Genomic DNA, 16,002 nt, shown 5'->3' on the forward strand with positions numbered 1-16,002 from the left:
TTTTGTTTCTCCTAAATATTTATTTTAATAATTGGCTTTCTTGTGAAACAAAGAAAATCCATTGAAAGTCTCGACTCAATTTATGTACGAGTGGGTTTCATGTGAGATCGTCTTACGGATCATAATTTGTGAGAGTGATCAACTCTACCCATATTCACAATAAAAAATAATATTATTAGCATAAAAAATAATACTTTTTCATAAGTAACTCAAATAAGAGATACATCTTATAAATACAATTCGTGATATCATCTCTAGTAAGTTATTGGTTTTATGTCCACCAAATTTATAGAAGCACGAAAAGTTTGACCAAAAATCAAAAGAAGTCACAAAATGCAGATCTTTATTTTTTACCTATGCAACGTGTCATCATCCGAAGGCTTTACAAATTCCCCAATGAATATCAGCCATCGATTCTCTTTTCCCGACAAATATATAGGAAATTGCACCACCAAGGGGGACCCTCGCCTTTTCTCCCATCACCCGTTTGATAAAAAGTGGGACCAAAATATTTTCGTCCCCAAGAAATTTATACACATGGCCTCAATCTTCCGCCACCCCCTCCGCCGAGAGAATCTTGAACCTCAAGAGGAGCATGACGTCACCGCCCTCTCCTCTGATCCCCTCCTCCCTAATGACTACACTATCACCGCCCTGGAAACGGCGGAGGCCGACCCATCTCCTCCTCGAGACTCGGAGATTACGCCGTTGTTGAAAGATGAGCCGGCTGACGGTGATTTGAAGGGGGATTTGTCGGTTGGGTTGACGGTATCTACAATGAAGGAAGTGACCACGGTGGCGGCGGCGAAGAGGTCGAGTAAGGACCGGCACACGAAGGTGGAGGGGCGCGGGCGGAGAATCCGGATGCCGGCTGCGGTTGCGGCGAGGATTTTCCAACTGACGCGGGAGCTGGGCCACAAGTCAGATGGCGAGACGATTCGTTGGCTCCTTGAGCGCGCCGAGCCAGCTATTATAGAAGCAACGGGTACCGGGACCATCCCCGCCATAGCTGTCTCGGTGAACGGCACATTAAAAATCCCAACCACCCCTTCCCCCGCCGCCGCAGCCGCCGCCGAATCCCCGAGAAAGAGGAGGAAAAGGGCTTCAAATAGCGAGTTTTGCGACGTCAGCGACTCTTCAAACTTCGCCCCCGTCGCACCCATTGCACCCCAGGGGCTTGTTCCCGTATTTCCAACCGGGACCTTCTTCATGATTCCCCCCACTGGCGCCTCCTCATCTGTACCGCCAAGTCAGCCGCAGTTCTGGGCCATACCAGCCACGGCAACTCCAGTTTTCAACGTCTCCGCGCGACCCATACCAAATTTCATGACTTTCGGCACTCCCACGGGTGGTAACAGCTCCGCCACCGCATACGACGGCAGTGAGACACAAGTTGAGCCAGATAAAAGTAGAAAAGGCGGCTCAAAGGAACCTGCAACAGCCACGGCACCGAGTACACCAAATGGTACAAGAAGTGGGACGCAGACCCTGAGAGATTTTTCGCTGGAGATTTATGATAAGAAGGAGCTTCAATTCATGGTGGGCTCTGATTCAAGGAATCTTGAACAAAATCCTTCGTCTAAATCTTGAACCAGAAGTTGGGAGTGTAGTGGGTGATATTATTAGACTATGGTTTTAGGTCATAGTTTTTTGTTTTTATTTTATTTTGGTAATTTGTTGGTCTAATAGTTTTAAACAATTTTGCTAATTATTGATGACATTCTCTTACCCAGTTTTCCTTTTTCTTCTTTTGTTTAAATATTATTGTTATTACTATAAATTGAAAGATTTAAGATCTAAAATACATTGGATTTTGCTTAAAAGATGATTGAATATAATTTATTATATGATTTAATTATCTATTTTATTATAAAAGTCAATGATGTTTGGTTTATAATTTGATTCTTGTGAATTTTTTTATATTCTCCTATATGGCAAAAATTTGTGTGAGACGGACATTTTTTGTTAGATAAATTTTTTATTTGGATCTTATATGAAAAAGTATTACTCTTTGTGTTAAGAATATTATTTTTTATTGTGAATATCGGTAGAGTCGACATATCTCACAGATAAAATTCATGAGATCATCTCACGGAAGATATAATCTTCTCATATTTACTTTGACACAATGATATAGTTGGATTTTCTTGGATAATCTCGTATTAACCTTACTTACATGTTTCTTGAGCTAACTTCAACATAAAAGACAGGTGAATTTGATGAGATATAATACCAAACTTGAACTCATTTCAAAACGAGTTTAACTCGAGGTCAATTCTCTCATATGCGAAATCGTATCTCGAAATGATAAAATTAATTTTTTTGTAAAAAAAATCCACTAAAAATAGGACAAAAATATTAAATGTATAATGATCATATGTGTTCATGGCATAAATCACATAATATATTTTTATATATCAATTTATTTTTCTTAAGAATAAATAAATAATTTGTAAGTATTGTCTTCTGAAAAGTTGGATTCGCCCATATATTAAAAGATGATATAATTTAAGTGAAATTAATTAAGTATTGCACGTGAGTTTTGATCTGCACGTGGTAAGTGGACCCCACAATCGTCCTTTGTTTGGTTGAGGTGTTTATGTAGGTAGATGAACATTAGATAATGCTCCAAAAGCGCTCCTTGGTATTTTTAAAAATTATGGGAAAAAAAAAGTTAAGAAATCCATACATCAATGTCTTATATATATAAAAAAATTGTTCATTTTATTCAAATCTAATTATTTAATTTTGAGTGGGTCTCATGTGAGATCGTCTCATAGATCTTAATCTGTGAGACGGCTCAACCCTATCCATATTCACAATAAAAAGTAATACTCTTAGTATAAAAAATAATATTTTTTCATGGATGACTCAAATAAGATATTCGTCTCACAAATACGACCCGTGAGACCGTTTCACACAAGTTTTTGTCTTTAATTTTAATGATGTACATATTTAGGGTAATGATAATAAGAAGACGCTCATTTTTACATCATAGTTTCATTCAGCGTTCGATTTGAATTTCATAATTACCAGAAGACCACATAATTCTGTTATTCAAAATTTCCAAATTTATTATTTTTGAATTTTATAATTAACATAAAAACACTTAATAATCTTTATATTATATAAAAGATTTTAATTCCACACTAAATCAAACTCGAATTATAACGTACTGGTAAACGACACATACACTTGTAAGACGATTTCAAATCTCAATTTTATGATATAAATATTTTATTTAGATTACCAAAGAAAAATATCTTTTTATGTCAAAATATTATTTTTTATTGTAAATATAAATAAAATTGATTGAATAAAAATTCATGAGATCATCTCCCTAAACGTCGTCAATATATATTAGAGATATTTAACTTCTAAAGTTATAATGTTTTATATTCGACACACCAATCTATAAAATTGTTTTTATAATTAATTTTTAAATATATAATAATATTTTATTATAAACAGAAAAATCAAACATCCTTGGGGTGTGGACCCCGCGAGACACTCGAGGAATAGGCGCGTGGTGGTCCCCACAGACTGCTGCTTCCTTTGTGTGTATGGACGTTGGGGACGAGATACCAGCCTGGATCCGCGGCTATTGCAATTTAATTTAAATTATTAAAATACATATAAATACACATTGAGTGAGTCTCATGTGAGATCGTCTCACGGAACATAATCCGTGAGACGAGTCAACCCTACCCATATTCACAATAAAAAGTTATACTCTTAGCATAAAAAATAATACTTTTTCATGGATGACCTAAATAAGAGATCCGTCTCACAAATACGACTCGTAAAACCGGCTCACACAAGTTTTTACCATATACATTATATAAAATTATACAATATGCATCACCACAATAGAAACAAGTGGATCGCCCCACACGTGATTTTGTGTGTTTAATTTTTTTTTTAAAGAATGAAATTAATTTTAAATCAAAAGTTATAAATTTTTAAATTGAAATGGTCTCATTTGGGTTATCCATGAAAAAATATAAGAGTATTCTTTTTTGTATTTAAATTGAAATCTTAATATTCATTGATTGATAACTTATGTTGAACACCACTAATTCTCTTTTGTATTTATTTCACCAACAAAAATTTTCGTACTAACAAATATTTCATACATTTTAAATTCAACTTACACAATCCAAATAGTTTTAGATAACATAATTCCAACTCACATATTTACTTATTCCTAATTTTCTTAATAACTTACAAAAAAAAATTTCTCAAGACCAGATGTCTACTTAAATCTTTTCATACATCTATCGAGTAACCTAACCATCGATCATACTCAACTTTCTAGAAAATAAAATTCAAACAAAAGTATAGTCCTAGCTGTTAAGATCATTGATAAAAACTTATAACACATAAATTTTAAGTTCCCAAAAATTTTGCTAACTCATTGTCTACTCTTATAACTTAGTTAATTGAGCAACTTTTACCTCAAATCGTTATCATTCTAAATTCTTAATTTGCCGCAACATTAATTCACTAGCGCTTAACTTTCGAGCCAAATATCAATTCATCTTACAACTCCCTTGATTACCATTTCTTATAATATTATAACCCAAATACTTCAATGTTCTAATGATCTCTTCGAGCTTAAATCCCCGAGATTTCTATCATTTAAACCATTCAATTCTCATTTACCGCTAAACTAGTTCTCCCAATTTCTTAAAATTGTAGCATAAATTCTTAATTTCCTAAAAAAATTACCCAATTGTCCTAAATTTCAAAAATTCCACAATTACCCATAAGTTGTTGGCATTCTTAATTCCATCTTATAAGTTTCTCGTAACATAAAGTTCGACAATCTTAAGCTTATTAAACCCAAAAATCAATTTTCATAACATGTCTTACATTTCTATTAATATTTAAAATCCCAAGTGTTCCTCAAAAGTTCGTATTTAATCCTCAAAAATTTCGGACTTTGCAATTTGGCCCTTAAAGTTCCCAAAATTTATATTTTTGGCCCTACAACTCTTTGAAATTTGCATCTTCATACCCATAAATTTTTCGACTTAACCCCATTAACCTTAAAATTCTTGAACTAAAAATTTAATCCCAAAATTTGGTAAATTCGAAAATAATCCCTTAGAATATTGCTTTGCACTTAGGTCTTTAAAAATTTCAATTCGTGCAATTCAATCTTTAAATCCAACTGGGAAGACATGCATCCTAAATAAATTCTACGTCTTATATTTCTAAAGATCGTAGTAGTTCCGAACCATTAATCCTTTAATGGAATTCTAAAAGAATCAACTCAGCTAACAACCATGAATCATCAGAAATTTCTTATAAAATCTACAAGTCTCAAAAGCATTCATCATTATCAAGTTTAACTTATGACCCACAAGTATAACATCAGTACTATTAACCAAAAATTAATATAGACAAATCATTTTCAACTTTTCCAAACGCCCAAAAGTAAAATTCTTACTCATGTCCAAGTCCACCACACCAACATGCAAGAAATTAATTACTTTCTCATTTCATGTCATAACATGCATAAAAATTTTAAAGATCCAATCTCAATTCATAATGACAAGTCAGCCTGTACTCTGAAACGTATGTCATGTAAACATACATGTAATAGAATTTAAAGCATACACATACTGAAATCATGACTTGATGTTCATTACTTAAAAGACTTTAAAACTTTAAAACTTACAGACTTGAGGTGTAACTTCGTGAGCTTCTTGCGACTGGCAGTAGACATAACCCTTTACAAGAACACCGCTCTGATACCAACTGTAACGTACCGTACTTTTACTACTTCAAAATTTGCGGAAAAATTAAAAATTTTCTTAAACATAAAATTTCATACGGTCGTCACTTGTCATTTAACTTAATAATATTAAAATCAACATTCCCAACTAATATTTTCCAACAAAGTACTTATTTCAAATCATCTCACATCCAACATAAAAACATAATATTTTAAAGTTTTCATAAAACATAAACATAGTGGTCCTCGGGTTTAGCCTTCCGCTCAGTCCAAGCCTGCCCCTTGGTCGCCACCTCCTGTCTCCTCATCAACATACTCACCTGCATCGATCAAGTCTAGTGAGTCTAAAGACTCAATACGTATGAACTGGAATAACGAGTACTACATAATAAAATCGCATGCAACTTAAAAATAGAACATACATAACTTGAAACTTGAACTTGCATAATAAACTTGAAACTTACATAATAAATTTAAAACTTTCATAATAACCTTAAAACTTGAACATACATACTTTGAAACTTGAACTTGAATAATAGCTTGAACTTTGCATAATAACTTTGAACTTTGCATAATGACTTTGAACATACGTACATACATACTATGACGTGCCATCATCATAAACTTTCATAAACATACTGCATACTTGAACATACGTAACTTCATCATTTTCGTAGAGGATGTTTCAAAGCAAGTGACCCTTAACATAATAAATATCTGATCAGACAAACCACAGTACTGGGCTGACAGGGACGTATCCACTGCCACATACATGAGATCACTGTTCATAATTTAACAGGCCAGTTGATCCACGTTCATAATTTAACGCTTCACAACCACGATCTAACTCGTTCATAATTTAACGGGCGGATTGGTCCCCGTTCATAATTTAACGCTTTCCAATCCTAACTTCAAACCCGTTCATAATTTAACGGGGTGGAGAGGTCCTCGGCCACGTTCACCGACTTCCAAACCCATTCACTTTTGGTCACAAGACATTTGGCATACCTCAAAAACTTCAAATATTTTCTTTGCACGTCATACATACTTACTTTGCATTGAGGGATTCGTTGGATGTCAATCGGGTCGTTGCTGCAACATACTAATATGAATACATAAACTTAACTTGTACAACTTAAACGTAAATGTCATGCTTAATCCCAAGCTAAATAAATTCTTAGAACATTCTATAATTTCCCATGACATAACCCTGTAAAACATCATATTAAACCATGGTATAAAACCTCAAATCAAACCTTAAATACTAAAAGAATATACCTAAAATCTGAAGGTACACGGACCCTCTCCCTAGGTCCGTATCATGGTCCGTGTCTGTGCGCTTAAAAATTGTTGTGATGAAATAAGAAGGCACGGACACCGTGCCTACCTCCGTGTCCGGGTCCGTGTCCGCTCTGTTCGACGAATTATTTTATGAAAATTTTGCGACATGTCTATTCTCCCAATTAACACATAAGGCATCAAGATTCATCACTATGAGACCATTCTAGGACACCATAACAATGAACTAAACTTTTATAATCACCCTACAATTCATACGACCCAAAATATTGTCATTTATATTAAAGTTTATTTCTTACGACATCTTAATAATTCAAGCTCTTAACGACATGAATCAAAACCTCAAAAATACTCTAAACATCATTACTAACTTTCTTATATGCAGCAACGATCACCCGTCGATCCCCAACAAAGCCTGCAACATAAAAACTTCAAGAACATATTAAAATTCATAACTTCCTTGAAACACGATTTGAGCAGTCATACTAAAAACACCATAACTCACTCGTTTTTAATCCAAATAACTTGAATTTTATATCAAATCGAACGTATCGAAAAGATCTACGTTTTTGTTGTTAAAAGTTTTCTCAAAATATGTACCGAAAAATCTCAGTTTTCGAAAGAACAGCGAAACATGAGTTTTCGGATCTAAAAATAGCAGTCATACTAAAAACACCATAACTCACTCGTTTTTAATCCAAATAACTCGAATTTTATATCAAATCAAACGTATCGAAAAGATCTACGTTTTTGTAGTTAAAAGTTTTCTCAAAATATGTACCGAAAATTTGCAGTTTTTGAAAGACCATCATAACAAGAAATTTCAACTCCAAAAATACTTCCAAATACATTCGGTAGATTTTCTGCTCAAACTTCTACATCATACATACATTTTTATGCTTAAAAACAACTTAATACATAATATGACATGATCGATGCAGCAAGAACAGATTATACGTGCCTTTTGATATTTAAAAATACCGTAACGACGATACCGAAGCGGAGACGATACGGGAGACGATCCGGGACGAACGTGGCTCGATTTTCTTGAATAAACTAAATGAAATGATGCTGGAAAATTTCAGAGAATAGATGTCGTTGAAGGGAAAGGAGGAGAGAACTTCAATAATTCTTCTATTCCCTTTTTGTCAAAGAAATATTTTTGAAACTCTTCTTTAGTCAAAGAAGACAAATTATAAGTTTGGTGTGTATATGTTGTACGTGTGTGGTTATAAAGAATAGAGTGTGTTTTGTTTTGTTGTGAGTATAGGATATGCGTGTATATGTATGTGTAAAGGTGTGAGTGTGTGTGTTAGAGTCAAAGTGTGTGTGCTTGCATGATTTGATTTATATATATATATATATATATTTATTTATATATATATATATATAAATAAATATATATATATATATATATATATAAAAGAATTTGAAACATGTGTGTATATGAGTGGAACATGATTAAAATATATTTAAAAATATTTAACATACTACTTTAAAATAAAACTCATATTAACCCCACTATAAATTTTAAATTTAAATAAGATGCACAAATGCTACAACTCTAAAAATTTAAAATCAATTAATCATTTAAATAATTTAATTAGGCTCTTAAATTACTAAAATTAATTAAATTATTTAAAATACTCCATCCTTTTCTTAAATAAAATAGATACTGATGCGATCCGTGTGAAATAGATGAGCAGGGTCGGGTGCTCCACCGGATCAAATCAAGAATTTATAGTGTTGTTTAGGAAAATGAACAAGGTAGATGGCTTCGATCGTGACCTGCAAACAAGGAGATGAACTCGTGAATGGGCACCGGAGGGGTGTCCGGCGTGGCCACTCCGATGCTTAAGTCAGCAGGTGAAGATGATAACCAGTGTAGCTTAAATAAAGATAAAGGCTACTAGTGTAAATATGTGTTCTAACATATGTGTAAGGGTGAATTCTCCAGAGAAAACCAGAGAGGGGATCCCCCAAATGAGAAGTATACCTGCTTATTTATAGGAGAAAATGTGGTAGGTACCTTGTTTTCAGCGCCTACTTGCTACTTACTGTCACGCCACCCTACTTTTCCATCAAGTCACATCAATAGGATTCTGTCAGGTGTGCTTCTCGAGAAGAGATCTTATCTTCTGAATCACTCGAATGCGTACTGATATCGAGGTAGCCCGGGTAGAATGCCTCTCGGGAGATTTATGCAAGAGCCCGGGCCTATGACTGCCTGGAGAGTAGAGCATGGGCTTGCACCTGCCCGGCTCCAGAAGAATCCATCTGCAGACTCACTCGGTTTTGGGAATCCATTTGCTATTCCGGGTCATCCATGACCCGGGCTCTTACGGGGGTATCATCACACATCCCTTAAATAGTCGGGCTAGAGTCATAACTCGCTGTCCCGATCAGTCATGCTTGGATTCTCAAAGAGATAACCAACCTTATTCTTTAAAAGCATCGCGGGCTTCATGTCTCCCAGAAATGAGATGAAATGCCGGAGTCTCGTGTCTCATGGACTTGAGATAAGATGCCGGGGCCTCGTGCCTCCCGGTCTTTTCATAAGATAGCCGGGGCCTCATATCTCCCGGACTTGGGAATGGTCGAGGTGCAGAGCCCCGAGCCAGGTTTGAGAACCATGGGCTTGTAGAATAATCAGGGTACAGAGCCCTGGGTCTTAGAGTGGTCGAGGTGCGGAGCCCCGAGCCAGGGTACGGATCCCTGGACTTAATAGATAACCAAGGTGCGGAGCCCTGGCCTTCATTAATGGTCGAGGTATGGAGCCCCGAGCCAGGGTACGGGTCTCTGGACTTAATAGATAACCAAGGTGCGAAGCCCTGGCCTTCATAAATGGTCGAGGTACGGAGCCCGAGCCAGGGTACGGATCCCTGGACTTTAAATAGGATGCCGAGGCCTTGTGTCTCCTGGACTTAATAAGAATGTGCCGGGGCCTCGTACCTCCCGGACTTAAGATAACGTGCCGGGGCCTCGTGTCTCCCGGACTTAATAAGAATGTGCCGGGGCCTCGTACCTCCCGGACTTAAGATAATGTGTCGGGGCCTCGTGTCTCCCGGACTTAATAAGAATGTGCCGGGGCCTCGTACCTCCCGGACTTAAGATAATGTGCCGGGGCCTCGTGTCTCCCGGACTTAATAAGAATGTGCCGGGGCCTCGTACCTCCCGGACTTAAGATAATGTGTCGGGGCCTCGTGTCTCCCGGACTTAATAAGAATGTGCCGGAGACTCGTGTCTCCCGGACTTAATAGATTTTGCTCCTCCTGCTGTATTAGTTTTATTAGAAATCAAATCACTAACCTGGAAATACTAAATCCAAATTCATTTTCGGTAAAGTGAAACTTTTCTGGTTGAGCTAAATTAGGTGACTATTATAGGTGTATGCTACTGAGTGCATCGCAAATGCTCTTCATGCCAATCCGGGATAGTTGCTGAGCTTTGAGCCCATATGAAATCCACGTATAAGATCTGAATGTCGTGCTGGTCGGACTTGTATGTTTGCCAAGCAGAGTTGGGCTTACTGAGATGCCGAGCAAGGTCGGACTTGCTTTTGAATGGAAACCATATCTACGTCTTGAGCTCAAGTTCCCACAGACGGCGCCAATGATGCGATCCGTGTGAAATGGATGAGCAGGGTCGGGTGCTCCACCGGATCAAATCAAGAATTAATAGTGTTGTTTAGGAAAATGAACAAGGTAGATAGCTTCGATCGTGACCTGCAAACAAGGAGATGAACTCGTGAATGGGCGCTGGAGGGGTGTCCGGCGTGGCCACTCCGATGCTTAAGTCAGCAGGTGAAGATGATAACCAGTGTAGCTTAAATAAAGATAAAGGCTACTGGTGTAAATATGTGTGCTAACATATGTGTAAGGGTGAATTCTCCAGAGAAAACCAGAGAGGGGATCCACCAAATGAGAAGTATACCTGCTTATTTATAGGAGAAAATGTGGTAGGTACCTTGTTTTCAGCGCATACTTGCTACTTACTGTCACGCCACCCTACTTTTCCATCAAGTCACATCAATAGGATTCTGTCAGGTGTGCTTCTCGAGAAGAGATCTTATCTTCTGAATCACTTGAATGCGTACTGATATCGAGGTAGCCCGGGTAGAATGCCTCTCGGGAGATTTATGCAAGAGCCCGGGCCTATGACTGCCCGGAGAGTAGAGCATGGGCTTGCACCTGCCCGGCTCCAGAAGAATCCATCTGCAGACTCATTCGGATTTGGGAATCCATTTGATATTCCGGGTCATCCATGACCCGGGCTCTTACGGGGGTTTCATCAAATACCATATTTTAAAATAGCCAGAATCGTTGCCGATCTTTTCCTCAATCCCACATCGAATATTCGCCTGTAACATAAACTCAAGAAAACCTTTTTAACGTATCCACTAGACATAACTATTAAAATAATGCAAATTCTTAAATTATGAATTAAAACACAATCTAATGAAATAAACATGCATTAAAATCATTTAATAAAATACATAAGAAATTTAATAACTTGCACTCACGTGGTTCATGTGAACTTCTAATTTTCGAGACATCACAGTTAGCTCGTGAACATATTAGATGAAAAAATAGTTTGATACTAGATTTATGTATTTTACACTTTCCTTACGAAAAAATATAGAAAAAATCTATTAATGAAAATAAAATTTTTAATTAGAATCTCGTATTTTCAGTAAATATATATTTGAGTTTTAAATGAATTTAATGAATATTTGAATTTATAATTTATACACATTAAGCTCGTTCAGACTCAAAAAAACTCGAATAATATCATGAGATATGATTATATTTGTTAAGTAAAGTTCGAGTAAACGAGTCAAACTCAAACATTCAAGAGTTCAACTCCAATATATATTTGCTCTCGGTTGTTGGAAAATAGATGCTCTAGTGTAAAATTTAAAAAATGGAGGAAGTGTCTCTTTTGCTTACATATTTATTATTATTATTATTATTATTATTATTATTATTATTATTTATCGAAAACATAAATGCATTTATTTAAAAAACTAGAAAAATCAACGTTCTAATTTAATAACCATTTTCATTTAATTATTAATGATTTTATGTTGGTTGTTGGCTTTATGATGTGATGGTGTGAGTTCAAATTTTGAATTACATCTTTAATATTAGACTTATATATTGATATTCTCACCGATGAAATTATTGGAATTATATTTAATTCTTATTTTCACAAAGTAGGTGTATAAAATAATTTTTTTTTAAAAAAATATTTAATTTTTTGAAAAAAAAAAAAAGAAATGTGTGTTGGTAATAACAGTTTGTCAAGTGGGCCTTCACCGGATCTCTTTTATTAATTTATATTTATTTGGGCCTTAATTACAATGATAGAATTTATCCGTCTGGATCGAAATTATTTTATTAAATATGTCAAATCGTAATTAAAGAAAAAATTCTACGCATAATAGTTATGGAAACAATTAAAAAAAAGTGAATATTAAGTGAAAGTACTCGGTAGAAATTATTTTTGATTTCTATTGGACATATTGGATAAAACCTCAGGTTAACGGAGAGGAGAAACTCAATACAATCTATTTCTATAGATATATTAAGTGAAAGTACTCGGTAGAAATTATTTTTGATGGAGCCTTTTTCAATATATTAAGCGAAAGCACTCAGAAAAGGTGACTGTATACGCGTCAAGACAATTACAGTTGTATGAGAAGAATTAACCTACAAACGATCTCGGGCTAGCATCAATGATTTTGTCCTTAAAAATCTGGAGGCACTATCTTTACGGAGTCAAGTATGAAATTCTCACCGAACACAAAAGTATCAAGTACTTGTTCACCCATAAAAAATTAAACATAAGAGAAATGTGGTGAGTTGAACTCTTGAAATATTACGATTTGACAATAAACTACCATCCGAGTAAGGAAAACAAGGTAGTTGACCTTTTAAATCGGAAGAGTATGGGTAAAATCCCCCTAACTTACAAAGAGGAGAAATATTTAATGGCACACGAAATCAAGGTATGATTAATCTCAAGTCAAGTACTACAATTTTGATAGATTTGGGCATTATGCTGAAGAATATACAAAGTTAAACGTTACAAAAAAAATTCTACTTAGCGACGGTTTATTCCGTCGCAAAACAAATTAGTGACGATTTTAACGACATAACTTATTACTGCTCGCTACTCATCGCTAATTAGCGACGGTTTTGAGTAGATAATTAACCATTCTTGACATGGTGAGAAGCATGCTAAAATCCAGAGGCTACCAGAAGAATTATGGGTGGATCAGTCGCATGTGCGGTATAATTTTCCAACTGATCATCATCAAGGAACATGTGGGGGTAAAAAAACACAAGAATCATGGAGCGATAGGAAGCATGACATCTCGCATCTCAGAGTTTTTGAAGTTTGGCTCATGTTCATGTGCCCGATGAAACAAGAAGTAAATTAGATGTTACATGATGAAGAATGAGCAAGCAAGAGAACAACCAAGGATGGAGCAAGCAAGAGAGGAGCCTACAACTCCACCAGTAACTCCAGCTTCAAGCACTCAAGGAGTGAGGAAAGTGGAAGGAAAACTCACGTGATGAGAAAGATGAAAAAGCTTTCCTTCATATCATTAATAGAATTGGCCCTACACTATTTATATACAGTTGCTTAAGGGTAAATAAAGAATTACAAAGCAAGAGTTTGTTGAGTTTGTTGCACTAAAAATCTATCCATAGATGACTCTAGAAACTACACATGTGTTGCTGATGTGGAACACAAATGCTGATGTGGGTCTTTACTTAACTTCCTCCCGCAAGGTCAGCGTGGGATTGTGTAAAACGCTGAGCTTGGTCCTGAAGCGAGTAAATGAGACGGCTGAGAGAGGCTTTGTAAGAATATCAGCAATTTGTTCACAAGAGGGAACATATCGAACGGCCATTTGATTGGAAACAACCTTTTCTCTTAAAAAGAATAAGTCAAGTTCAAAGTGCTTGGTTCTTGAATGCAATACCGGATTTGCACTGAGAGCTATAGTACTGAGATTGTCACACCAGATAACAGGGATGTTAGGTGAACCAATGTGAAGTTCTGACAGAAGTGATTTAAGCCAAAGAAGTTCAGCTGTTGCATGGGCTAAGCTGCGGTACTCAGCTTCCGTACTCGAGCGAGAAACAACAGTTTGCTTTTTAGAATGCCATGAGATAGGAGAGTTGCCAAAGAACCAACAAAAACCAGAAGTAGAACGCCGATCATCAATGTCATTTCCCCAATCTGCATCGGAGTATCCTGTCAATGTGAGCAGAGAGTTGGCAGTGAGATTAATTCCATAATGCAGTGTGCCGGTGAGATAACGAAGTATTATTTTGACAGCTACCCAGTGCAAGTGAAGTGGCCGATGCATAAACTGACTCACTTTATTTACACTATAGGTGATATCCGGTCTGGTGAATGTTAAGTACTGAAGTGCGCCAACAGTGCTGCGATAAAGAGTGGCATCTTCAAAGGGATCGCCTTCTCGAGTTGATAGTTTGAGAGAGGAAATCATAGGAGTAGGAAGAGACTTGGCCTTGTCCATTTTAGTCTTCAGAAGTAGATCTTGAATGTACTTTGCTTGAGAAAGAAATAAGCTGTCCCGTGTTGGCCGAGAAACTTCTATGCCAAGAAAATATGAGAGATCACCAAGATGTTTTAATGACAACTCAGAATTCAGACGTCGAATGAGAGCTTGAATTTCCATAGCATTGCTTCCTGTTATTACAATATCATCCACATATACCAGAATATAAATAATTGAAAGCGACTGAAAACGAACAAATAAAGAAGAGTCAGCCTTGGAAGCATGAAAGCCAATGTGCAGTAGAGTGGTCTTGAGTTTGTCAAACCAAGCACGAGGTGCTTGTTTTAACCCATAAATGGCTTTATGCAGACGACAAACCAGCATGGTATTTCCCTTTCGTTGTTCAAAACCTGGAGGTTGCTGCATATGAATGGTTTCATGAAGATTACCATGAAGAAACGCATTATTGACATCTAATTGTTGAATAATCCAGCCTTTTGTCAAAGCAATTGTGAGAACTAGTCTGATTGTAGTTGGTTTAACAACAGGACTGAAAGTGTCAGAATAATCTAGGCCAGCCGTTTGAGAGTATCCCTTGGCAACAAGGCGGGCTTTGTAACGAGCTATGGAGCCATCTGGAAGTTTCTTAAGCTTGTACACCCATTTGCAACCAATAATGGGAATGTTCAATGGAGGAGAGACCAAAGTCCAAGTGTTATTCTTGAGTAAAGCATGATACCCATCTTGCATTGCCTGTTTCCACTCACGATGAAGCAAGGCATCTTGGAATTTAGTAGGTTCAGTAGTAGGAACATGAAGAGCATGGTACACCTTAGGCTTAAAAACTCCAGCCTTTGATCTAGTGACCATAGAGTGAGTATTAACTGGTATTGGTTCTGAAGTACTACCTGTGTCACAAATAGGAGCAGAGACAGATGGAGAGGCAGATAGTGAGGGTAAGGAAACAGGGGAACAGAGGGGATGAGTATCGAGAGAGGTAGTGACCGTGAGAGGGGAAGGACTAGACCCAAAGGAAATTGGCATTTGAGGAGTAAGAAAAGGACTATGAGGGAAGACAAGAGAAGATTTGGGTGTATTGATGGATGATAAGGATGGAGCAACCTGTCGTTGAGAAGTAAGAAAAGGAAATGAGTTTTCATCAAACTTGACATGTCTGGAAATGTAGAGACGGCCATCGCTGCTGAGGCATTTATAACCTTTATGTTTCGTGTTGTAACCAAGAAAGGTACATGGCTTGGAGCGAAAAGCAAGTTTGTGAGAATTGTACATTCGGAGATAAGGGAAGCATAGACAGCCAAAGACACGGAGAAATGAGTAATCAGGAGTAATATGAAACAATCTGTGAAGTGGGTTTTGTTTATGAATAATGGTGGAAGGTAGCCTATTAATCAAGTAGACG

General features: G+C 36.5%; 1 protein-coding gene across 1 annotated transcript; it reads left to right on the forward strand.

The window, feature by feature from the left end:
* The first annotated feature begins 251 nt into the window (after nucleotides 1-251).
* LOC140841076 (transcription factor TCP19-like) lies at nucleotides 252-1,744 on the forward strand. The gene has a single exon (XM_073208246.1). The coding sequence runs from the start codon at nucleotides 334-336 to the stop codon at nucleotides 1,588-1,590; it is 1,257 nt and encodes a 418-aa protein (XP_073064347.1). The 5' UTR covers nucleotides 252-333; the 3' UTR covers nucleotides 1,591-1,744.
* Nucleotides 1,745-16,002: the final 14,258 nt, after the last annotated feature.

This window comes from Primulina eburnea, chromosome 9 (genome assembly GCF_022965805.1).
Source record: "Primulina eburnea isolate SZY01 chromosome 9, ASM2296580v1, whole genome shotgun sequence".
Taxonomy (NCBI): Eukaryota; Viridiplantae; Streptophyta; class Magnoliopsida; order Lamiales; family Gesneriaceae; genus Primulina; species Primulina eburnea.

Coding starts and splice junctions, on each gene's coding strand:
- LOC140841076 (XM_073208246.1), top strand. CDS start 334: ATGCAGATCTTTATTTTTTACCTATGCAACGTGTCATCATCCGAAGGC.